General features: G+C 56.0%; 1 protein-coding gene across 8 annotated transcripts; it reads right to left on the bottom strand.

Annotated features, from left to right (window-relative positions):
* Positions 1–1722: 1722 nt before the first annotated feature.
* On the bottom strand, positions 1723–12488 carry KCTD17 (potassium channel tetramerization domain containing 17). 8 transcript variants are annotated; one of them, XM_049694690.1, is made up of 7 exons: positions 12274–12487; positions 10978–11086; positions 8568–8659; positions 7501–7596; positions 5623–5748; positions 4173–4305; positions 1723–2566 (listed from the first exon to the last, which is right to left on the bottom strand). In XM_049694690.1, the coding sequence occupies exons 1-7, from the start codon at positions 12466–12468 to the stop codon at positions 2130–2132; spliced, it is 1188 nt and encodes a 395-aa protein (XP_049550647.1). In that variant the 5' UTR covers positions 12469–12487; the 3' UTR covers positions 1723–2129. The 8 variants fall into 8 exon arrangements, with proteins under 8 accessions (XP_049550647.1, XP_049550648.1, XP_049550649.1 ...); XM_049694691.1 differs by having other exon boundaries at positions 4173–4263; positions 12274–12485; XM_033404987.2 differs by lacking the exon at positions 1723–2566 and adding an exon at positions 3487–3986 and having other exon boundaries at positions 12274–12488.
* Positions 12489–24760: the final 12272 nt, after the last annotated feature.

Genomic DNA, 24760 nt, shown 5'->3' with positions numbered 1-24760 from the left:
CCCATTTTAGAACCACCACCGGCACCAGCCTGGAGGAAGTGGGAGGCAGGGAGGCCGGTAAGGAGGCCACTGTGGAATTCCAGGGAGAAGAGGATGGGTCCTGGATGGAGCAGGGCAAGGAGGATGGACATAGGGTTGAAGGACCCTTACTGTCCTCCAGGTGCCTCAGTGGATGGGGTGACGTGAGGGAGGAGTCACCCAGGACCGCTCCCACCCAGGGCACCTGGGGAGGGAAAAGCTCTGGGAAGGTGTCATGAACTTGGGATGCTTCTGGGAGGGAGATGTCCAGGAGGCAGGCGGAACTTGAGAGGGGTTTGGAGGAGGGATTTTAGGGCGGCCCTGCAAGGGCGGTGGTCCAGGGAAGACGGAGGAGGTGGGGGAGACACAGACTGCAGACGTGCGGGTCCGGAGTAGGAGGCTGAGGGGAACTGAGGGGGGTGGGGTCTTAGCAGCCAGGGCTGTGGCCTGAGTGGGCGTGGTCAGGGAGGCCTACAGGGCCAGGCCCTGGTGGAGGGGAGGAAGGGGGGTGTCAAGGGCGGACAAGTCTTTCTTGGAGCCTAGCTGGGAGGAGAAGGAAGCGGGGAGCCTTGGAGGGGGCCTAGTGTCGAGAGGGTTTTCAAAGGTAGACAGGGAACGGCCATCGCATCCATGTGTGGAGAGCCCTCCACCCGCTGGGTCCTGCCTGTGGAGATGACAGAGCAGACGCTATGGGGGGACACCTTTGGGGTGGGGGCAGGACTACCCCGGGTGGCCTCTCGGGGATCTCAGAGGGGGAGAACACTGCTGGAGGGTGCTTTGCTAAAGTGCAAGTTCATGGCCTTAGTAGGAATTAGGGGGTAGGGGGTAATCTGTCCTTTTAACAAGGCTCCTGGTAACTCTTTTGCAAGCAAAGCTGGACACAAAAAGCGAGGTCAACTTCAGAGAGCCGCGTGGCCCCAGGGCGAGTGGTGAGGTCCCCCCGGGAGGCTTCGGTCTAGGGGAGCACTGCTTTGCAGAGATGTCCCCTGGCAGCGCTGAACTGCTGGGGGGGCGGGGCTGGGGAGCCAGGCAGACACTCAGTAGGACCCGGGAGGTGAAGGAACTGGCCAGGCAGGGTGGGGGTCCCGTCAGACTCTGCGAGAAGATGGAGGGGAGACTGGGGGTTGTATTTCCTAGGACTTGGGGCAGAGGGTGGAGGTGACCAGAAGCTATCACAGCAGGAAGCAGAGGGGACGTCCTGCTAGGTTAGGAGGGAGCTGAGGTGGTAGGGTGAAGCCAGAAAGGAGAGCACCTTACCTGAATGGCGAGGTGAGACTGGGAATTGGGACGTAGGGAGCCAGGCTTGGGAGGACCTGGTATTCTGATTCCCAGAGGCCCAATTCCCTAGCCCTCAGCACCCCAGCTAATCTAGGTCTGCCTGGAGGCCGGAAGAGACCTGCGTGACTCCAGGCGGCGGGGCCTTAGAAGTCACCTGGTCCACCCCGTCACTTTACTGTTGAGGAAACTGAGGCCCAGAGAGGGGAAGGTACTTTCCAAAGTTCACCCAGCAAGGCAGAGCTGGTACCCTCGGTGTCCGGCCACGGGACAGAGGATGCAACCGTGATGTGCACCCCCCCAGCACACATGGGAGAGTGACAACAGGGCGGGGTCCCTGGGTTTTATGAAAAAGCCCCATTACCTTTGGGCTGTCTACACCACCTGTCCCCAAACGTGGCCCAGAGAAAGAGAGGGAGACAGCCGGGCTGGCTGTTTCTTCAGGTTTTATTACACGGTGGTGTTGGACACCGCTGGGAAGCAAGTGTCCAGCTGGGGAGGCCATAAATGCAGGAGGGGCCCCTTGCTCAGCCCCTGCCACCCCAGACTCTCCCTTTCCCCTGTCACCAGCTCCTGAGTGGCCCCGCTGCCCCTGCTGAACCAATGCCTCCCTTCCTCCTGGCCAGGGCACTGTGCGGCCGGCAGTACAGACAGCAGGGGCGCGGAGAGCAGGCAAGGTGAAGGCCGAGTCACCCACCCCCTCCTTCAACAGCGCTAACGCCACGCCCTTCATCGCCCACCAGTCCCTCAGTCTCCATCCTGGGCCGGGCAGGTCCGAGTCTGCGCCTTGTGCCCCCCCTGAGGGCTTTCGGGGACCTTTGCTCCTCTCGTTAAAATCACAGCAAACCTGAGGTAGGTAGGGCAGGAAGTGAACCCATGTGACAGACAGGGAGACCAAAGGAGGTGATGTGACTGGGCTGCGGGGGGAGCGCATCTGCCATGCAGCGGGGGGACCTGAGGGAGGGGACGTAGGGGCCTGGGAGACACAGCTGGACAGCGCCACACTTTGACCACCCGCAGGCGGCTCCGCCCAGGGGTCCCAGGGCCCACATCAGGCCTTGCGAGGTCCCAGTGGGCCCCCACCCGGCCCCCGGAAGCAGGGGTAAATCATAGCCCCGCAGGTGTAGACAGAGGTGACAGCGGGGAGAGCTCTTCCTCCGCCTCGGGCTGGGGGCCCACCCCGTGGTACAAAAATAAAGGATTTCAGAACGGAACCCCAAGTCCCTGGAGGCGATCCGGGGCCTCACATCCGGGTGCCTCTGGCTTGTAACAGCTAGAAAATAAGAGGGGGCAGGGAGACGGGGTGGGGAGTGGTCAGAACACCGGGAGGAGGATGAGAGGGTGAGGCCGGTGAGGAAGGGGTAGTGCAGGGCCAGGAGCAGGGTGGAGAGGAGATTGGAATGGAGGGAGGGAGGGGTGGGGAGAGAGGGAGAGAGAAAGAGTCAGGTGAGTCACGAGGTCCTTTCTGGGGGGAAGGAGGGGGGCTGAGGCCCAGAAAAAGTGTATTCAGAGCTGAGCAGGAGGGGAAGCGGGGAGAGGACCCAGCTCGCCCATTCGGGGGCCCCATGCCCCACCTTGGGCCGGGGGGTTGGCTGCCTAGGAGGCCACATCCTGCCAAGGCTCTGGCCAGGGGGTCGAGGCCCAGAGGCTGGTCACCACTGTCTTAGGCAAAAGGTCACAGAGAGCAGCTGTCCGTCCCCATGTTTGAGGCAACTGTGGCCCAGAGAGGGACAGTGACTTGCCCAAGGTCAGACAGCAGGCAGATAAGACTGAGTGGGGGCTTGTGGGCACCTGGCCAGGGCTATTTCTGCCACAGCCCAATCCTCAGCCAGCTCCGGCTGCCTCCTCCTAGGCCGAGGGAATCCAAGTGTGGCCTGTCCTTCCCACCCCCGCAGCAACAGGGAACCCAGTGCCTCGAGGCTGTGATGCAGGGATGAGGTCAGGGCACCTGGCTTCCGTTTCCCTTCCCTCCTTCCCAGTGTGGCTCTGATGCTGCTGGGCAGGTGGGAAAGAATTTCCTCCCCCTTTTGTCTCATCTCAGAGCCTCATCCCCAAGGCCAAGATAGGCTGAGAGACTTGGGGGAGGGGAGAAAATCAGCCGGAAGTTCGGCTCAAGTCCAAAAATACAAGAGATGAGCACCCTCCTGGCTTCCGCCCCTGCCTCCAGCTCTGCCAAGCTACAAACCAGGCGTGGCAGCTCTGGGGGCGGGCGAGGGGCCCAGGAGAAGCCCTCACCGCAAGCGCAGCCTCAGGTCTGAGGGGGCGCAGACGGGAACCTGCAAGGAGGAAACGTGAGGAGGTGAGGCGCTGCAGCAGGGTGGCCCGGCCTCAGATGTGCCCGGCGGGGTCGGCGGGCACCAAGGAGGTGCAGCTGTGCCCCTCTGCCCCGGGCCCGGAGGCGGGAGGTGGCAGAAGGGGTGCGGGAGGCGGCAGGCGGGATGCTCTGGGATGCGGTGCCGGGGCACCTGGGTGGAGGGCACAGGAGGCTGGGACCACAGCAGCCCCGGGATGGAGGTGTGAGCAGGCAGAGAGAAAACCCGGACAGGGGCAGAGAGGGAAGAGGCAGGGTGCAGATGAGATCCAGGAGGAAGAAGAGGTGGATGAAGATGAGGCAGGACCTCCGGCGGGAAGCGGAGGAGGAGGAGGCGGTGGTGAGAGGGAGGAAAGGTTAGCGGGATCCTGAGATGACTGGGCTGCAAAGAGAAAGTGAGAGAAGGGATGGTTATGCAGGTGAGGCGCCAGGCACGCGGCTGAGCTAACCCTGGAGGGCCCGCCCCCCGGCCGTCCCGGGACCCCAGGCTCCGCAGCGGGCTCCAGTGGGGAGCCGGCGGGAGGCACGGCCTTTATTAGCGATCGTTCTCCTCGGGGGTTGGCTGCACCTTTCTGCTGCGTATCTGCCTCCACCTCCACCTGCACCTGTGCCACCTCCACCTCCTGCCGCTGCCGCTCCTCCAGCTGCTCCTCCGCGCGCTGTGGACCAGCCGGCAGACCCAGGGAAGAAAGAGCGCAGAGCTAACGAGGGGGCCGGGCCCGCTGGCGGCTGTCCCCGCAGGCCCCCATCTCAGCGTGAAGGGGACGGGCGAGGGGCACCTCCCGGGGAGGGGAGTGCTACAGCCACATAAGCCGGGGCATCTTGTCGGATCCCCAGGGAAGCCTGCGAGGGGCCTGGGGGAACCAGCAGAGGGTGGGGTCCTGCTGAGGATGCTCACGGGTGGGCCTGGCTGCTGGGACGTGGAGCAAGGCTGGGGGAGGGGTGTCAGAGGAAGGCGGTGGGTGTGTGGCCAGGGCAGCCTTGAGGGCTGCCTGGGAAGGCCTCGTTTTAGGAGGACCGACCCAGAGCAGAAATGAGGCCAGGGGAGGCCCAGGCAGATCTGAGATGTCGGCACCAGGCTCTCGCACCCCAGGTCCTGAGGTCTCTCCCAGAGACGCAGGAGCCGCCAGCTCACCTTGCACCCTTGCAAGGCCGCGCCGGCCGCTGGCCCCCAAGGGGCTGGGGTGGGCAGGGGAAGTCACAGCCCAGGGAGGCAGACGGCCAGACGGGAAGCGGAGTTCCTAAGTCTCCGGCACATAGGGACAGGCTCCTAGAAGGAACGGTCTCCCTTCTTCCCAGCCTGCCTAGCTGCCTGCCCCACTGGTCCTACCAAAGGCCCCTCAGGCTTCCGATCAGCTCTGCGTCCAGGGTGGCAGGACCTCCGATGAGCCCCCTCCCCCCCAGCCAGCTGATGCTGCCTCACATGCCAGGGTGGAAACACAGGGCCGGACCCCAAGGGCTGCAGACCCCTCTGATGCTGAGTCCTAGGAGGGAGCCTGCGGGAGGGGCAGGATTAACGGTTCGGCTTCCCTGCCCCAGCCCAGGCCCCTGGGAAATAAATGGGCCCTTTGGATCCCAGAAGTTGCAAGCTGGGGGTCCACCCCTCTCACTCCTCTGAGAACACAACCAAGGTGCCCAGAGGGGGTGGGACTTGTCCAAGGTCACGCAGAGCGCTCACACCACGCCCAGACCCCTAGTCCAGTGCACTCCCCCTTGTGCTATGCTGCCCCGTGGCCACCATGCGACCACCATCCAAGTGGCATCTAAGTCCACCCTCGCCGTGCCCTGGGGATAATCTCATCTCGTTGTCCCCCAAGTCTGGGCCTGGGTAACTGGCGTGAGCAGGCAGGACGGTGGGTGGCATGGGATGGATGGCATTGGCTGTGAGCAGGGGGTCAGGCGTGTGCAGCGGGAGGGAAAAAGAAGCTCGGATGGCTACGTGGAGGGCGGCGAGGGGAGGGAGGAAAGGCAGGGAGGCTGAGGTTGGGGCAGGGCAGGGGCTGGGGCAGAGGGCTCACCTTGGTTTTGCGGCTGGACTCGGAGCTCAGTCCGTGCGGGGAGCTATAGAGCTCCTTGGACACCACGCACAGGAACTCTGCCTGGTCCTCGCTGCCGTAGTTGTAGGAGGAGCCGATGCTCACCAGCTGGAGGGGCGGAGCATGGGGAGAAAACGATAGGACGGGGTTGAGGGGACGGGGTGGGCGGACACCGGCACTTGTCAGCTGTGCCCTGACCTTGCTGTCCCACTCAGGCCCATCCCTGGGTTTCCGGAGGACGCCTCTGGCGCAAAGTCAGAGTCCTCTCCCCCTCCGCCCCCGCCTATGGCTCTGGGCTATTCCAGGGCCAGGCCCCCGACGTGGCTTGGCTGGACCTGGTCCTTAGAGGAGGAGGGTTAGCACCGCTGTTCCTCTCCCATATCTAGCAGGCAACGTCCTAAAAGCAGGCAGAGGCCTGTAACGGGCAGGCTGTCTCCCTCTGTCCCAGATGTGGCTGAGGCGGCCCCAGAACCAGGCTGCAGGATGGGGTTGGCATGACCTGGTGGAGCTCCACAGAATATTCTGTTCACTGTTGGAAGCAGAGGTAGAACAGGTCGCCCGTTCCTTACGCCAGCGGTCCCTGACATGCCCGCTCAGCCTTTGAGAGCCCATGCAGTTGCCAAAGACTCCCTTAGGCTTTCAAGAGTGGCCCCACCTTTGTTCTGGGGTCCCTAAAATAACCACACCTGCAGGGCCCCTTCTGACTGATAAAGGTCCTGCACAAGATGGGTCTCGTTCGGCCCCCAGGAACCCTCATCCTGCAGACAGAGAGGAAAACTCAGCCCCTCCGGCAGACGAGGTTTGGAGAGGTGGTGAAGTCCCACAGCCAGGAAGAATCTGAATGTGAATGGGTTCAAATTCACGATTTGAATCTGGGACCCCGAGTCCTCCCAGGGGTCCTATAGACTTAAATGCTTCTATTAATTCACAGGATGCGAGCTGGCTCCAATGGTTAGAGGCCTACTCTGGGCTAGGGACTTTATCCATGGTCTTTCTAATCTACACAACATTCCTGCAAAGGAAGCACTACTGGTCCATGTCACAGATTAGGAAACTGAGGCCCAGAGAGATACGCCTTGCTCAAGTTCACACAGCATGTCAGTGGCGAGGTCTAGATATGAATCCAGGCTTCCGGCTCCTGGACTGGACTAGTTCCTTCATCCTGCCCAGCCATCCTGGGAAGCCTGGCCTTCTTCAACCTCCAGATGCAAGGGAGCTTGTAAGGATAAAGGGTAACCCAACCCTTCCCCTTCTCTAAGGGCAAATTTGACCTTGGGTTAACATGTTGGCTCTGATCCTCTGGAAACCTCAGAGAGGTGTGACGTCAGCTGCATTACTAGGGCAACACCGTTTATGATAAAAATCTCTCCTGCTGGTAAACTGCATAGGTACTGGGAGGAAGTACAGGTCACCATAAATACCTCATGGGAAGCCGCTGCTCTGGGCTGCCCTGAATGTGGCAATGCTTGGAACTGGGCATGTCCCTTGCGGGGACCTGGAATCTATGCCTGTGGAATTGTTACACAAGGTGTGGCCCCAAGGGGACCTCCGCTCTCCCATGTGGATCTTGTCTTCTCGCACCAGAGCTGTCGCTTGGGGGCCAGAGACTCACACACTACAGTGTAGACCACTACCTGGTTGCTGGGAGGACTCCCATTAAAGATGATTCCCAGGAGCTGCCCTGCGGCCACCGGGGCTTCCCTCCCCTCTCCTTCCTGGTCAGTCTGCTGCCAAGTGTGGCCTTTCTGAATCTTGTTTAGTCTGTCTTAAGACCCCGGGTGGGGGCTGCAGTGGGCACCCCAAGGCTGGGTCTGTGGGAAGGGAGGGGCCTGCTTTGCCTGGGGGTGTGGCCCAGCCCACCTGCTCGAAGCGCCAGCCATCGGACATGGTGGAGACCATCTGCGTAAGCTCCTCCTCCTGGCACTGCAGCACGCGGTACACGTGCTTGGGTGGGACCTGCAGGCAGAGGGGGGACGTGGAGGGCACCTGTGGGAGTGCCAGGCACCCCGGGGGCAGAAAGAGCACCTGTCCTCCCCCCACCATCTACCCCCAAGAAGGACAGAAGTGGGGGAGGGGAGATGGGAGCCATGTTCTGAGTACCTACTATGTGCCAGGCACTCGACGTGCATGTTCTCACTTAATCCCTCCAAAAACCCTAGGAGTTATGGGATGTTCATGGAAGTTCAGAGAGGGTCAGTTACTTGCCCAAGGTCACCCAGCTAAAGAGTAGCAGAGCCAGAATTGGAACACAGGTGATACAAGTGGGAAAGCAGGAGGGGCTTAGGGGACATCCTGGGGCACTAATTGAGGCAGGTCCTCCAGGGGACGCGGGGCACCCTCTCTTCAATCTCCTGGGGCTGGGAGACGGTGCCTTACTACCCATTTCCCACCCTCCACGTCTCCCCCAAGGTGGGCAGAGAATCTCTCCAGCTCCTCCTACAGCCTGGCCACTTAGGCCTAGGGTCCAAGCTCAGAAACACCAGCTCCAGAAGCTTGTGCCGTGACCTCCAGGGGACCACCTGAGCCCATGAAGTGGACGATGTAATAATCCCACATTGCCTCCCACAGGGCCCCCTGTACCTCCACAGTGACCCCATTTTGCCTGGGAGGAAGGGAAGGGTGGGCAGTTCTCAGCACCTCTATATTCCACAAGAGGAAATCAAGGTCCAGAGAGGGTGTGATTGGCTCAAGGTCACACAGCAAACAGAACCGAGGCAGGGAAAGAACCCCGAGTCTGTCTCCCAGTCTGGGGCTTTGCTGAACAGTTTGGGAGCTGGACAACCACTCCTCCCCTTATAGGAGAGCGTGGCCTCCCCCAGGAAAACTGGCTCTGCCTCTCCCAACCTTCCTCCTGACCCCCCTCCCCCATCCCCGCCACCCCCTGCCCAGGCCAGGGATGCCGCCCCGCTGCCCTGCAGCCCCCCGACCTGTGTGACGGTATAATCCTTCTCCTCCATCCGGTCTTTGATGATCCGGATCAGCGGGCCGATGTTGTAGAACTCCGCTTCCTCCAGGACCCCTGGCACAGACAGAGCAGCACCCCACCCCCGTCACTCCCACTGCCCCCGTGCCCCGTTCTCACCTTGTCCCCTCCACCTCCACCCCCTGCTCCAGTCACACAAGGGTGATGAGCCTCTGAGTTGGGGTCAGGCAAGAGGGAACACTTCCTTCCTTGGGTCCCACACTCCCTGTAGTAGGGGTGAGAGGCTGCCATTCAGGGGCACTATATCCCTGCTGTGCCGAGCACAGGACCCAGGAGTGGCTGCCAGCCCTCTAGTCTGGGGCTATCCAGAGGCAGTGGGCCCGTTGGGACTGGACCCTATGCCACAGTGAGAAGGGGCTCGGGTGGCTCCCGATTACATGTTCCCATTTATGAAGCACACGCTAAGTGCCAGGCACCGTGCCAGGCATGTCACACTCTTCACTGCAGTTAATTCTCAGCACAAGAATTAGGTACTTTCATCACCCCCACTGAACAAACAGGGAAACTGAGGACCAGGCAAAGCAGCAGCTGTGCAGGGCCACACACCTGGCACTCGGCAGAGCTGGGATTCACACTCAAGTTCCTCTGCCTCCTAAATGCATAATCTTTGTGCACGTGCATCTCTCCAATCCCTACACTTCACAGTTTGCAAAGCCCCTCCCGTGCTCACCACAAGCCCCAGGGTCATGGAGGAAGCAGGCGTTATTGTCCCCATACAGTTAAGGAGACTGAGAGTCTTAGAGACTGAGCGAGTGCCCTCTCCAGTGAAGGGGACAACCCTCGGCCTTAGGACTCCCCTAAGCTCCTGCGGGGCAGAGACACTTCCTGTCCTTTCCACGACTGGACTCTGGGCTCCCCGGGGACAGGGCCCATGTCTGGTGTCCCCGGCGCCCACACCCACCTAATACAGAGGACACAGTGAGCGAGTGCTACTGCCAGGATGCCCCCCGTGGAGCCCTGCAGATGACAGACAACTAACTCTGCATCACGGGTCCTCAGTGCCAGGCACTGTGCTAAGTGACGCACTTGCATTAGCTCCTTTTATCCTCACAGCAGCTCAGCAAGGTGGGTGCTATTGTCACCCCATTCCGCAGATGCAGGCATGGAGGCACAGAGGGATAAGTGACTTTCCAGGTGTCACACAACTAGTCAGTTTCCTCCTGGATCCCCTGGCCCCTTGGATCGGGGCTCTAGCCCTGTCTAAAGGTGCTGGGAGTGCCAGGGCTTGACAGACCCAGAACCTGTCAACAGGTGTTGGCCGTGACGCTGGAGTGTTTACCTGCCCTCCCCATGGGACCCACTCCTGGGCCCAGGCCACGCCCATGGTACCTGCTGCCCCAGGGGCTGCCGGGAAAGCTGTGGGGCTCCGCAGAGCCGATGCCTACAGCGGGCTCTGATTTTGAAGCTGTGGCCTTCTGGGGAGCCACCTGGCTTCTAGATCACTGTGTCCCACAGGGGTCAGGAGGGAAGACCGTGGGCCCGAGTGAGGAGGGAGGGGCTGTGCTAGACACCTCCAGGGTACAAGCCCCGGGACTCATGACATCTGGTTTTCCCAGAACATGTCCCTAATGTAGATCACCGCCCCTCCTTTATATACACAAGTGGAGACTCAGAAAGGAGAAGTGACATGTCCAAGCTGGCCTGGCTGGGTCAGGTGACCCAGAGCCACACCCTGTGTCCTACGGAAAAGTGGACTTGGCACCCCTTGCTCCTGGCAGGGGCTCTGCCAACAAGCCTTTCTCCCAGGCAGGCAACCGGTCTTTCTCCCCACTGTCTGTTGGGCCCAGAAGTGTGCATCTACAGGGCCTCAGCCAGCCAGGCCTGGGAGGGACCAAAGCCCTGCTGGAGAGCAGGCTCCGCCCACCCCTGCCTTCACCCACAACTGTGCTGCAGGGGCTGCCGGATCTGGGCAAGGAGTCACCCACTCGACACACCTGCGGACCCACGTGAGCCCTCACCACGCATCTGAGATACCCCATCACCCAGACAAAGAGAGCCACACCTCTCCCCATGGCCATCTCCACCCACAACTGGCTTCCCAGAAGGCCAGGGGAAAGGGCATCCCTGCCCAGCCTCACTGGCTCCCTCTATCCTCTGCTTCCGTGTTTCTGTCACCTCCCCAGCAGCACCCAGTGGAAGCATGGGCCAGTCACCTTGGCACAGTTCCTAGGCTCAGCCTGGACACAGGCTTTGGGAGTCAGTCCTCTCAGGAATGAGAAGAAGCAGGAAACATGGAAGAAAGCAGATGTCCCCTGAGGACAGCCGAAATGGCTCTGCGCCTCCACAGGAGGCCCCGGCAGACTGCAGAGGGCAGGGCTAGGGTATGGGCCCCGGCCTCCCCGGGACCAACTCACCCTCCTCAGCCATGTCCTTGTCCAGCACCAGCTTGCCATGCCGGAGGAAGTTGAGGATGGGCCCGAAGTAGGTGGGGTCACGGTCGATGAGGTAGGCCCCGGTCTCATCCTACAAAGGTGAGGGGCACAGGCAGTGAGAGAAGAGTGAGCCCCGCTCCCCTGCCTGACCTCTCACTTCAGTCCCAGTGAAGGATCAGAGGGAGGGCGGGAGGGGGCGGAGTGTCTGCTCTTCCCCAGAACAGAGTGTCCTGATGGAGTAAAAAGGCTTTGGGGTCAGATGCACCTAGGTTCAAACCCTGCCCCGGCTTTTTCCTGACTGTGTGACCTTGGGCCAGTGATGTGGCCTCTCGGAGCCACCCTCTTCTTTGCCATAACTGGAGAGCATGTGAGCATCCCGTGAGGTCTGAGTGGCACCTGACCCAGCGTAGGGCTCAGGGATTGTCCCTCTTGGAGGTTATTCCCTGAAGCCAGCCCTACACTGTCTCCACCAGATCCCCTGGCATTCTGGGGATGTTTACAAGTTTCCAAAAGAGCCACTATCTCATTGGATACCCTCAGCCTGCAGGGAGGCAGAGCAGGCATCAATACAACTCTACAGAGAGGAAACGGAGACATCACCAGGTGAGGGGACTTGCCCAAGGTCACAGCATCAGAGGGTCAGGCAACAGGAGAGAGGGGGCCTTAGAGGTCATCGCCAGGCCAGCCCTCTGGGGTTACAGACAGAAGGCTGAGCAGGATAGGGTTTGACCCAAGGTCATGCAGGAGGTTTGCAGCAGAGCCGAGATGGGAACCCAGAAATGGTGCCCCAGGCCAGCGCTCCTACCTGATGAAGCCCAGCTGAGAAGGCACCCCGGGATTTCTCCACCCAGCTCCCTGTACTCCAAGGCTACCCATACCCCAAAGGGCGGGGAGGCGGGGAAAAGCAGACTCAGTAACTCCTTCCGTGGTGCAGGAGTCCAGTTTGGGCAGAAGAGAATGCCCTAGGTGTCTGTCTCTTCCCACCGCCCCAAAGGAGGGGGAGAGTCCCCATCCATCAGCCTCCTGGGTTGGGAGCCCAGATCAGCGCTCAAAAACTCCAAATGGGCGCAGCCCGGCGTTGTCCTGTTGCCACGGCAATGGGCACATCCCTCACTCTCCGATCCATTTCCTTCTCCCCTCCTCCGGCCAGTTCTTCCCGCCTCCAGCTCTTCGGAAATAAACCCAGCCGGGTTTCCAGCCCCGCGGGCGGGCCAGGCTGGACAACCAGATTCCGGCGACCTAAGGATCCCCGACCGCCGCCCACCCCGCGGGCCTCACCCGGTCAGACTGCAGCTCTTCCCCCTGGCACAGGCGGCTGAGGAAGGACTTCTGCTCGCGGCACAGCGTTTGCCGGGTGGTCAGGAACACCGTGCCCCCCACGTTGAGCCTCACCCACTTGCTCCAGCCGCCCGCCCCCGCCGGCGGCGCTGCCTCGCGGGCCTCCATCCTCATCGCTCTTCCCAGCGTCTGCATCCTGCCTGCAAGGCGGCTGGAGGCGGGCATGTACCGCGCGCCGGGCATGCCGGGAGTTGTAGTCCGCCCCGCCCCGCGTGAGTCTGGCCAGGGGTGAGGGTCAGCCGACGCCCTCTCTCCCGCCTTCTCCAGCCCCGCCCTACTTTGCCCTTCCTGGGAGACCTACAAACGGGAGTTCAGTAAAGAAGTTCTTTGGCCAAGTTACTCTGTGTTTGGGAAGGTCAAGTTCGAGGTCACTGGGAAAATAGTGATACCCCAAATCAGCGGTCCTCCCATTTGATCGCCACATTGTTTTCCCTTTGTCCAGTTTGGGTTATCAAACAGCTGACAGGAAAAGGAACTTCTCCCTCCCCAAATTCCTATAGCCTTTACCTGTATCTGTTTTCTAATATTCTTTCATTCTGCCTTTGGGGGTGGGGGGGTGAGGAGAGCTGGGTTCTTTCCCCACATAAATTCTTTGCGGACCCCACAGTCGGGCTTAAAAGTTGGCCCAGCATCTTCTATTCCAGATGCTTTATGCATCTATTATATCGGGTTGGCCAAACAGTTCGTTCGGGTTTTTCTGTAACATCTTACGGAAAACCCAAACGAACTGTTTGGCCAAGCCAATATTCATTGGTGCTTTTAGCAGCACTGAGAGGTCGCTGTTACTGTATCCACTTTACAGACGAGGACACAGAAGTGAAGTGACCTGCTGGACTCACACAGCTGGTGAGTGGCAGGCTGGCATGAACCCAGGTGGGTTCCAACTGCATTTCCACCACCAAGGCCCCTTTCCTGCTCCTTGGGAAAGATTTCTCGGGAGGAAGAGTCAGGAGGGTGCTGGATGAATGTTTGGAGAACTGGGTTTTCATCCTGGCTTTTGTAGGGTGAAGTGCTGGGAGAGGTCTCAGTTTACCCATCTGTAATTCAGGAGGGGGAAGAGGGATTGGTTCTGTGGGTGCCCTTCTGAGCCAGATAACTCAGAGGTGGGACTGCTATCGCGGGCCCTGCAGGATGTGGGAAGGGAGCAGCTCCTCATGTGGTTTGGGACCAGGGAGGGACAAGGGCTGAAGGGAAGCTGTCCTCCTTAACCTCCTTTCCTTCTCACTGTTTCGGTCCTGGTCCTGGATTAAGGGGGGAGGGTCTGAGGCTCCCCTCAGTGGTCTCAGTGTCACACACTGGGCAGCCTGGCCCTGCATGGCAGTGGCGGGGGGGGGGGGGGCGGGTTCTGTTACCCCTCGGGCTCTGCTTTCTCTGTAAACCTTTACCCTCGGCGGGGAATGGGTCACAGCTGCTGGACTTCTGCTCCTGGGGACTCATGTTCTCTTAAACACAAATCCAAGTATAATCTTGAGCAATTTCCTCCCTGGACCTCGGCTTTCTCTTTTGCAAAGTGGGAATTAGAATAGTTGCTACTGGAGAACATTGTTGTTAAGATTAAATTATGTCGGTAAAACACCTGGCATAGCCCATGGCTTTTAGTATACTGAATAAATGAATGAGTGAATGAATGAAATGGGTTATAGGATATGAACTGACCTTGGAAGGTCAGCAGGACTCCTGGCACTTGGTGAGTCCTCAAGCACTGTCGGCTGAAACAAAACCAGAGCAGGGAATATTTCTTTTCCACTTAAGGGGTGTAGGCAGGGAGTGATGTGGTCAGATATGTAACTTGGATCACTCTGGGGGCTGCAGAGGGGATGGTTCGAAGCCCCGAGAGACCAGCCAGGAGGCCACCTGGGTGAGAAGTGGGGAAGCCCCAACCAAGGTGCTGTCAACTGGGCCAGACAGGAGTGGGCGGCTTCCGTGGATACTGGGGAGGCGGAAGTGAAGGTTGAAGGGACTGGGAAGGAGGGAGGAGGAGGAAGGAGGAGGGGCCACACGGACAGCCCTGGCTTCTGGCTTGAACCAACAGTATTTCCCTGAAGCAGGAGAGGCAGATATGGGGAGTGATCAGCATTGAGGAGGTTGGTTTGGAGCCTGTATTTGCAGTGCCTGTGGGCCAAGCAAAAATTGTCCTTGCAGGTGTGATACGCAGGAAAGCAGCATGGACTGGAGAGGACAGGTGGGGCTGGCCCCAGCCCAGGGTGGGGAGGAACCTAGGAAGGCCTTCTCGGGGGGTGGCTCCAATGGATGAAGAGGATGGGGCAAAGTCTGGAGAGCAAGGAACAAGAGCCATACCCCAGAGACCAAGAAGGGGCAGTTTGAATGAACAAGTTCATATGAGGAGTGAAAGCTGAGAAGGCGGAAGTGTAGCATCATGGAGCCGCGGGAACCCAGGGCTTGCCTGACCCAGCCTGTTGCTGCAGATGTGACAAAGCCAGGGCCGGGAGGCGTAGAAAACTTGCACGGCGTTACTCAGCGGATGTGGAGCAGACCCCAGGTTTCTCGGGCCAGCCCTCGCCCCGCTGGGGCTGCCTCTCCTGGTGAGGAGCATGGACCACGCAGCACACTTGGACAGCATGGAGCTTTTAAGCTAAAGAGGCATGTCATCCGTGTGGCACTTGGGGAAGTTTAATCTGGCGTTGGTGCACAGTCGGGTTGGGGCGAGAACCTGGGTCCGGGAGGGAGAAATGGGGGTGACCTGCCCAGAGCCCCCTCCTCCTCCCGGCTCATATCCTGTTTTCTTGTGTGATCATTCTGAGGACAGACACCATCCCTGGGCTGCTGTATCCCAGGTGTCACTGGTCCTGGCTTAGGAGGGGCGAATGGAACAAAAGCTCCCCAATGCTGGGAGTGTTTTTAGGACAGGGATTGGTCTTCTTCCTTCACACTGGCTTCTGCTGTATTTTATTTCACTGCTTCAGTGCTTCCTACGTGCCAGATGCTATTCTAAGCGCATCACCCCATGTAACAGGTGTGCTCAGGGAGACAGGGGATAGCAGGAGCTACCCTGTACTCATCTAACATGCCAGAGACCGTGTCCCAGGCATTCTGTAACAGCAACAGCAGCTGTCACGGATGGAGGGTTTACTCTGGACCAGGCCAAGCCGGTGCATAATTCTCACAACAGCCCCATGCAGTTGATCCTGTTCCCACCTCCATCTTATGGAAGATGAGACTGAGGCTCTAAGACCATGGGCCTCCCTGAGTGATGCTGGGAACAGCTACCAAGGGCAGAGCCGGCCCGCGAGCCTGTCTCATTGCCTCTGAAGTCCAAGACAACACGGAGTCTCGATGCACCCTGGCACAGGCGTTCTTAACCTCGCCAGGTACAGATGAGGAAACTGCACTCACATGGGTGGTCCAGCGCAGACCCGCTTAGCCCAGTGCCAGGGCTCATCACCGTCGTGGGCTGGGGTCCTGAAAGTGTCGGGGAGGCTAGGCCAGCACTTTTGGTCCCAGAGTGGAGGGGAAGGCTTTTGATGATCCAGTCTTACCCACTTCCTTCCTCAGAAAGCCCCAGCTATCCCTAGACACCAGCATCCCCTCAGTAAGCATCTGAACTGTTCCCACCTGAAGAAACACCCTCCCTCCCACCAATCATCTTTCAGTGCCATGACTGTCTGTTGAGCACCGACTAGATGACAGACATCGAAACACAGAGATGAAGGCGCCAGAGGCGGTCCCTGCCCTAGACGGGGCTTCGGTTTGGGGGAGGTGAGTCTGAGAGGTTTTGACAAAACATGGAATCCCAGACTGTTCTGCTTGTAATCACAGACTGGTACTCTTCATAGTTTTATGCATGTATTCTCCATTTAGAGGATAAAACCAAACATCCCTTACACACTTTCTCTGGAGATTGGTTACCCTGGAGGACAGCCGAACTTCAAACGCCGGCTGGTTGCACTGCCCCCTGCTGTCCCCTTCTGGGAAGAGCAGCTCTCGGGTGTTTTTTTTAACATGGCTCTGAAGAGGGCTTGAAAGTGAGACGGGACAGAGAGGTGATTAAGGGGCACAAAGCTCCCAGGTAAGGATGCCAGCCCAGGCTTTGCAGCTTGCTAGCTGGGTGATCTTGGGAAAGTTACTTAACCTCTCTGAACCTCAGTTCCCCATATCTCAATTGGGAATAATAGTACCTGGCTCATGCAGTTGTTGTGAGGATTCAATCAGCTAACACGGGAAGCCACGTGAAGACCACTCAGCACACTGTCCGGGCAAAGCCTCAGTGCATCCTGGCTTTCGTGAAGCCAATCCTGCCACTCCGTCTATGGTCGTTTGGGCCAAAGATCAGAGACTGAGCCAAAGAATGCCCCTTAAGATCCATTTCCCATCGGCCAGGGATGAACCAACCCAACAAACACTTCCCTGCTGGGGTCGGAGGGAGAGGCAGAGAGAAAGGCCACCCCGAATGACCCAGCTTCCAGAGCAGAGCGGCTGCCATCTCCTCACGCTAAACCCCCAAGACCTAAACGGACCTGGGAAACTCTCTACTGCCAGATAGAGCTGAAGGAACAGAAAATGCATGCTGAAGTTCTCACCTGAGCACATCACTGTGTCCTATTTTGAACCTTCTCATCTTCTAATCAGCGTCCCCCACATCTGAGGGTTTTGTTCACATCTGCTGTCAGTTCCACGACTGAGATGTCATTCGTCCCTGCTGGGTTTTTTGGATTCGGTACTCCTCTTCCCCACGTTCAGAATGTCAGAACATTCTGATTAGTCTCAACTCTTCCTTTTTTGTGTGTGGTTTTTCTTTTACATCAAATCCACTCCTATCACTGCCTTGGCTGACAGTTCTGCCTCTTATCTATGAGTGGAGGTTGTTGGTTCTGAGTCGGCACCTTTTCAGGTCACCTGAGCAGAAGAACAAGCATATCCAGTGAAAGAGAGTGTGTCCTGACCAGCCAGAAGTACTCAAACATGCTTTCAGAGGCCCGTGGTCCAGAGTTTGCATCTCTGCTCCATGGTTCCCTGGCAGTGAGACCTCGCTAATTAGTTACGTAACCTCTTCAACTCTCACTTTACACCATTTGCAATATTTACATCATAACATTATTCATACTTCTTAGTGTTATTACATGCAGTAAATGTTAGCTATTATGACTGAGCACCTACCATGTGCCACACCTGGGCTAGAAGTATTCCAGCCCAGATGGGTATTATTATACCCATTTTACAGAAGGGGCTCAGAGATAACTGGTCCACAGCCTTGAATATCTATAAGATAACACGTATGCTACAATGCATTTACCTGGAACTTCCTCTAATTTGTCAACAAATATTCACAGAGCCTGCCCCAAGCGCTTGATTTTAGCATTTCCAAAATGAAGATGCGGACCCTACTTCCCTTGAAGAGCCCCTACTGTGGGCCTGTAATGTCTGCAGACTCCAGGGGGCGCCATTCGCATCGCGGAAGGGCAGCCAAGGGTCTGGAAGGAGGTGTGCCTTTCTCCAGTTTGCACAAAAGTGCAGCTGGCTTTGAACGTGCCGCTTTTCCCAGCCCGGGGCCCGGCTGGATGCCCTCAGCCCGCGCGCTGCTCTCTTCCACCAGCAGGCGGGGCCTCAGTGGGCTCCCGGCCGGTCTTGACCCTGCGGGACTGTGGCCGGCGATTCGGCTTCACCGGCAGGGGGCGCACCAGTCTGCCCGGGTCCTTGGGGGCCCTAGCACTGTTAGTATTATTCTGTATTTTGATGCTGAAAGTCTAAGAGTTGGTCAATAGGAACTCGTTTAAGCTGGCTCCTGTATCCTTTTTTAAAAACACTTTCTTAAATAAAGTGCTTCACCTTTTTAAAAAATTGTGGTAAATACACTTAACATAAAACTGACCATTGAAGTGGTCCAGATTATGCCACTGTGGCAGAAAAATTATTTTGAGCTGAAGGCATTCGAGAGTAGGCTTTTTTCCTGAACTACTTTATCAGCCTAAAAGCAGAGACTCCCCAAAATCTCAAAAGAACTTGTTGTAAATCCCCTCTCCAGGAGCAACCAGGGAAAATTGACTCTTATCCTTGTAGACTGCAAGTCCAAACCACCCCTAAACAGACATTGTCTCAAAACTAAGGACCCATTTATCTTTCCTAAAAGTAATTTGTTTTCCCTTCCCTTTCCCTTACTAAAATAGTATTTAAGCCCCAAATTCCCTCCTTGAGTCATACTTCTTTGTAAACTCCCAGATGTACGTCTGTGATTAAAATCTGTCTTCTTTCAGAAATTCCCTGGTCCAGAGGTTAGGATTTGGTACTATCACTGCCAGGGCCTGGGTTCAATCCCTGGTCTGGGAAGTAAGATCCTGCAAACCACAAAGCAAAAAAAAAAAAAAAAAAAACAAAAAGCAAAAAAACAACTAAAACTCTCTTCTCTTCTCTCTGTCTTGGCCCCTAAAACACAAACCTGAGAGGGTAGAGGACGAGTTTTTCCTTGGTACCATCTTCACCATTTTGAAGGGTATAGTTCAGTGGCATTAAGTATATCCACATTATAGCCATATCATCACCACCATCCCTTTTCATCTTGAAAAACTTAAATCTGTATCCACTAAACTAGTGGTTCCCAACCTTTTTGGCACCAGGGACTGGTTTCCTGGAAGACAATTTTGCCACTGACGGGGTGGGGTGGGGTTGGTGGGTTGGTTCAGGCGGTGACTTGAGCGATGGGGAGCGATGGGGAGCGGCAGATGAAGCTTCACTGGCCCGTCCACCGCTCACCTCCTGCTGTGCCGCCCAGTTCCTAACTGCGGCCCAGGGGTTGGCGACCCCTGCACTAAACAATAACTTCCCCTCCCCCCTTTTCTGTATCCTTTTGACACCTGCCCTTCACTTTTGCTGTGCCAGAACTTCCTTAGCTTCTGGGCAGCAAAACGATCCAGGCTCACATTGAACTTTCGCCACCCTAGCACCTCCCGTTCCTTTCGATGCTAACCGTATTTAGAGCCAAGGTAAGTTCTAGCTAGGCTCTTTGCTTCCAGGCCCTCTCATGGAATAGTTCCGGTTAGGAAACATGTGCGCATGCGTGCATGCGTGCACACATGTCTATTCGTATCTCTGTCTCAGAAATCCTGAGTTCACACCGATACCTCCAATTCCAATCCGGCACCACGGATTTCATTCTAGCCTTCAGCCTTTCCGCATTTGTTTTCCTCTCTCCAATACGGAAAATGTCAGTTCCCCGTATCTGCAATATATTTACTTATTTGCTCAGTTGTAATAGTTTCATAACTGGTAACCCATAACGCTGTGAAAAACAAACTTACTAACAAGAGTTCAATATTTATTTTCAGGTTTTTTTTTCTCCTGTCTTTTGACTGAGAGGATATATATATTCGAAATAGCCAAAATACCACATTCAGGGAATTCCCTGACGGTCCAGTGGTTAGGTTTCAGTGCTTTCACTGCAGCGGCTCGTGTTCAATCCTTGGTTGGGGAACTAAGGTCCCACAAGCCGCGTGGCACGGCCAAAAAAAAAAAAAGCCATGTTCAAGAGTTACTTGGATGGGTGGGGGGAGTTACTGGGTTAGTTCTCTTCCCCTATTCAGTGTGGTTATATTATCCATTTGAAGTAGAGGTAGGTTTACTTGTTCTATTGGTATTAACATTTTATTCCACCCATACTTGTTAATCTAATAAATTTTTGAGTGCGCAAAACATAACATAGTTCTTAAGGTCAAAACAATGCAAGAGGGCTTCCCTGGTGGCGCAGTGGTTGAGAGTCCGCCTGCCGATGCAGGGGACGCAGGTTCGTGCCCCGGTCCGGGAAGATCCCACATGCCACGGAGCGGCTGGGCCCGTGAGCCATGGCCGCTGAGCCTGCGCGTCCGGAGCCTGTGCTCCGCAACGGGAGAGGCCACAACAGTGAGAGGCCCGCGTACCGCAAAAAAAAAAAAACAAAAAAAAAACAATGCAAGAAATCGTATACAGAAAAGTAGAAGGTGTCCCCCCCATCTGTGCCACACTGTTCCCACCCATCCCCATAGGTAGTCAGTCTCATTAAATAAAGTTTCTGGTTTATTCTTCCTGTATTCTTTTTGCAGGAATTACAGATACACGCATATTTTCTTATTGCCCCTCCTTTCTTACACAAAAAGTAGCATCTTTTCCACTGCCATTTTGCACTTAACAATACAGCCTAGAAATCAGGCCACATCATTTTGTAGAGATCTTCCTCACTCTTCTCACATCTGTACAGCTCTCCATTGTGCGGATGTACCAGAGTTTATTCAACCATTCTCCTATACACGTATATTTAGGTTGTTTCCAATATTTTACAATGACAGATACTGTACTGCTGTAACAAGTAACCCAATTCTGCATAAGTGTTGTCCTATTGTTGGAGGTGTATCTTCAGGGAAAATTCCTGGAAGTGGGATGGCTGGTTCACCAGGTAAAGGCATATGCAGTTTCATTTAGTACCTATGTGATTTTTCAAGCCTTTCATGGTTCAGAAATGGGGAAAAGCCGCAAGAGGCAGGAGTGAAAGGGAGTGGAGGCTGACAGGGGAAGAAGGTGAGAACAAAGAGTGGACAGGAACCAGCCTCCCTAGGGGGCTGCACCAGTGCACTGGCTCCCAGAAGCCTCCCTGGTACCCAGCTCACCTAGGAACTTCTGGAAGCCCCTCCCACCTTATTCTGGGCCACAAAATTCTGCAGTTTATCACATGCTTGCACCTAATTATTGTGCATGGTTTTTAGCACTCAGTGATTGCCTTCATCCTTGCATTCTTCTCTGCCAACTGCTACTATATTCTTTAAAGAAAGGAAGTACATCTTTAAAAAATATATATTTATTTGGCTGTGCCGGGTCTTAGTTACAGCACGCGAGATCCTCTTTGTGGTCTGCAGGATATTTAGTTGCGGCATGAGGGCTCTTAGTTGTGGCATGCAGGATCTAGTCCCCCGACCAGGGATCAAACCTGGCCCCCCTGCGTTGGGAGCACGGAGTCTTAACCACTGGATTTATTTGGCTGTGCCGGGTCTTAGTTACAGCACACAAGATCTTCATTGTGGTCTGTGGGATCTTTAGTTGTGGCATGAGGGCTCTTAGTTGTGGCATGCAGGATCTAGTCCCCTGACCAGGGATCGAACCTGGTCCCCCTGCATTGGGAGCATGGAGTCTTAACCACTGGACCGCCAGGGAAGTACATCTTTTATAGAGTCCTGGAGAAACGTATCAGAGTGACATGTAGCCTGGCAAGCCAGTTAGGCTCTGGTTCCATTATTCCTCGCCTGTGAGCAGAGGTGTGAGCATGTGTGCTTGTGTGAGTGTGCTTGTACGGGGCTTCTGAAACTCCCCACCCAGACAGAACCCCCACTCCCGCATCTAGGACCCCCTCCCCAGTTCTGTCTCACAATGATGAAATCATTCCATCCAGAATTCCAATCCCAGCCCTACCCTTCCTGGGACCTCAGGCAAGTCACCTGACCTCTCTAAGCCACCATCTTCCTTACCTGTAAAATAGGGGATATAATAACACCCATTTCTCAGGGTTGTTGGATTAAGTGGGTACAGAACACTTAGCATCCTCCCTGGACGTGGAAAGTGCTAGGTAAAGAGGGATTATTAGGGTCTTTCTTAGCCTGGCCGGGATATTTATGTATATGTCAAACAGGGACTTCCCTGGAGGTCCAGTGGTTAAGAATCTGTGCTTCCACTGCAGGGGGCACAGGGAACTAAGATCCCACATGCCATGCAGCGAGGCCAAAATACAAATAAATGAATATGTATACGTCAAACATCTGTGAAGCCCTGACCTGTCACTGTGCTGGGCCAGGAAGAGAACCATGAATAAAATATGTTACTCTCAAGGCGTCCAGGCCAGCACAGGGAGGCAGGAGCGACCTGAGGACAGAATCTTAGCAATGAATAATGCATGTATGTAGGGCTTACTGTTCAGGTTCTGTTCTTAGTGCTTGTATGAATCTGATCCTGTAAGGTGGGTACTGGATTATTCCATTACAGATGAGGAAATCAAAGCACACTCACAGCCAGGGAGCTGGAGGTCCAGATCCCTCCAGAGGCTGTGCTTTGAACCCTATCCCCTGCTGCTTCTCTGCATGGAGTGAGGCGGAATGGTCCAGGGGATTCAGAAAGGGGCTACTGGCCTGTGCAGAGCTGCTTCTCAGACCCAGAACAACCGGCTCCACCCTCTCCTGTTCCATTTCATCTCTGATACCCCTCGCCACACCTGCCATGGTCTGTCTGTCCGCTCCCCTCCACTAGGACAATTCCCCCCTCAGAGTCTGTCCTTATCCTCCATGCCCCAGATCCTGGTACAGGGCCTGTCCCTGTGGATGTGTGCTGGAATTAACAATTGGACAGGTTGCATCTATGTGTCTTGGGCACGGGGCCGGGGGGCGGGGTGGCGGTGACTCGGACCAAGGCAGTGGGAATAGAGGCGGAAATCACGGGCCTGGGTGTTGATTGGCTGTGGGGAAGGGAGACCAAATCTGGAGAACTGGCTGCCAGGTCTGGGCACAGGTGACCCCTGTGTGGTGGCCATGCACACTGAGACAGGGGACATGGATAGAGGACCAGGGTGAGGGGCCCAGCAGGCTGCTGGAAGCCCTGGTTCAACACAGCGGTTTAAGGCCTAGAATAGGGGGCATTATACCGGGGGAGTGGGCCCACCTAGAAGCAGGTGGAGACTCTGCAGAATACAGATAGTAACTGGGAAGGACAGTTGGCAAGGATGATTTGGAGTTGCAAGGATTCGAGGACTGGAAAGTCACAGCAATGGGGGCCATTTAGCTTAGGGGCAAACTGCGGCCACAATAGTGACGAAACAGAGCTACAGAGAGTTCGGGTAACCTCAGTACACTGTGTCCCACCCTCTGTTAAATTTGGGGGTGCTTAAAATTATAAAGCTTCAGTTAACCTGAAAATTTCATCTTCTCCCGAATGACTCATTCTCCATGTGTTAAGGATAATAAGCTCCGTGCTGCTTATATAATGACTAGTTGGGGTTATTTCCAGTAGGAATGACCTACAATAGAAAACGCCTTAGAGCTTTCCCTTATCTGACATCACACCCACCCTGGGTGTGACAGGGCAGTTTGCTCCCATTTTCCAGATGAGATGACTGAGGCCCCGACCGGAAGGGGGCCTCGAGCAGTGCCAGGACCAAATAAGTGCATTGCTGTTGTTCAGCCCACTGTGTGGGGTGGGGGCTTCTTCGGGCCATGATCCCTGGAGGCAGCGAGCCAGGGAGTGGACACAATCCAGTGCAGCTGGTGAGATAAGGTTGGCAATCTTCTGTTCCTGACACCGAGGGGGTGCTCAGCAAATATTTGCCAAGTAGACAAAAATTTCATCATCCCCGTTGTCCGATGTTGCAAGTTCCTGCCTGGAACACATGGGGCGGGTGGGACAGGTGCTGGCAGAGGCCTGGACTCTGCAGGGAGTGGTTAAATAATTATTCTGGGAGTTCAGACATGCAGGAGGCAGGGCAGGGCTCAGGGTGGCCCTGGGTCTTTCCTAGCCAACTCCTGCAAAGTTAAACCAAGCACAGCTCCGAGAAACCTAGAAAGGCACGTCTCCATCTCCCTTCTCCCGCTTCTGAACCTGTGCAGATCCATGGAGAACCTTCCCAGGAGGAAAAAGCCCCGGCTCAAATCAGCTGGGGTTCCTTGCTAGCGGGGTAGGGATGGTGGGTCTGGGGAGCGGGGTGGGAGCCTAACCAAATCTCCTTGCTTCAATCTCATGACTCAGCTCAAGGTGTCTCCTCGTGGAGGCTGGGAGACACCTGGCCACCTTCCATGAGCTTGCCATGTGTGTTTCCAAACCCTGAGTTCCACTCCCTTCTCCCTTTGATAATGAAATTGGGAAAACCAACTCAGGTTTTCCTAACCCACTGGAGAGGCTCCTACCCTGAGAATTCCAACTCCAGTTAGGCTCCTCTCTCAAAATAGCTGTGTGCCCTTAGGCAATCACTCAACATCTCTGAGTCTGTTGTAAAATAGATCGTTTCACGATTTCTCTCTAAAAATATACCACGGGCCAGTTTCTCCTTCCTGGCTGGGAGCCTTTTCCAAGGCAGGGACACAATTCTCATACTCACGTTCCCTGCCCCGCCCTCCGCCCCCAGCCCACCCCCCACCACAATGCTGGAGGTACAGGAAGCACTGAACATGCTGAATAAGTAAAAGCCCTTTAAAAAATAACAGGAACACTTGATATTGACTCTATGCCTACCACCAAGCTAAACAGTTTCTATGGATTCTCTTACTGAACCCCCATATTGCTCAAAGAAGGTACGATTACTCCCATTTTAAAGATGAAGAAACTGAGGCTCAAAGAGGCTCAGCCATGTGTCCGAAGTCAGGCAGCGGTGCGTGGGGCAACAGAGCCAGAAGCCAGATCAGAGCCTCACGTGTGTTTGCTGACAGACCAAGCTCCTTGAAGAGGCAGAGACGTTTCCAGCAGAGAAGATGAGGTC

This window comes from Orcinus orca, chromosome 11, assembly GCF_937001465.1.
Source record: "Orcinus orca chromosome 11, mOrcOrc1.1, whole genome shotgun sequence".
Classification (NCBI taxonomy): domain Eukaryota; kingdom Metazoa; phylum Chordata; class Mammalia; order Artiodactyla; family Delphinidae; genus Orcinus; species Orcinus orca.
This window is presented reverse-complemented; position numbering and strand designations above follow the sequence as displayed.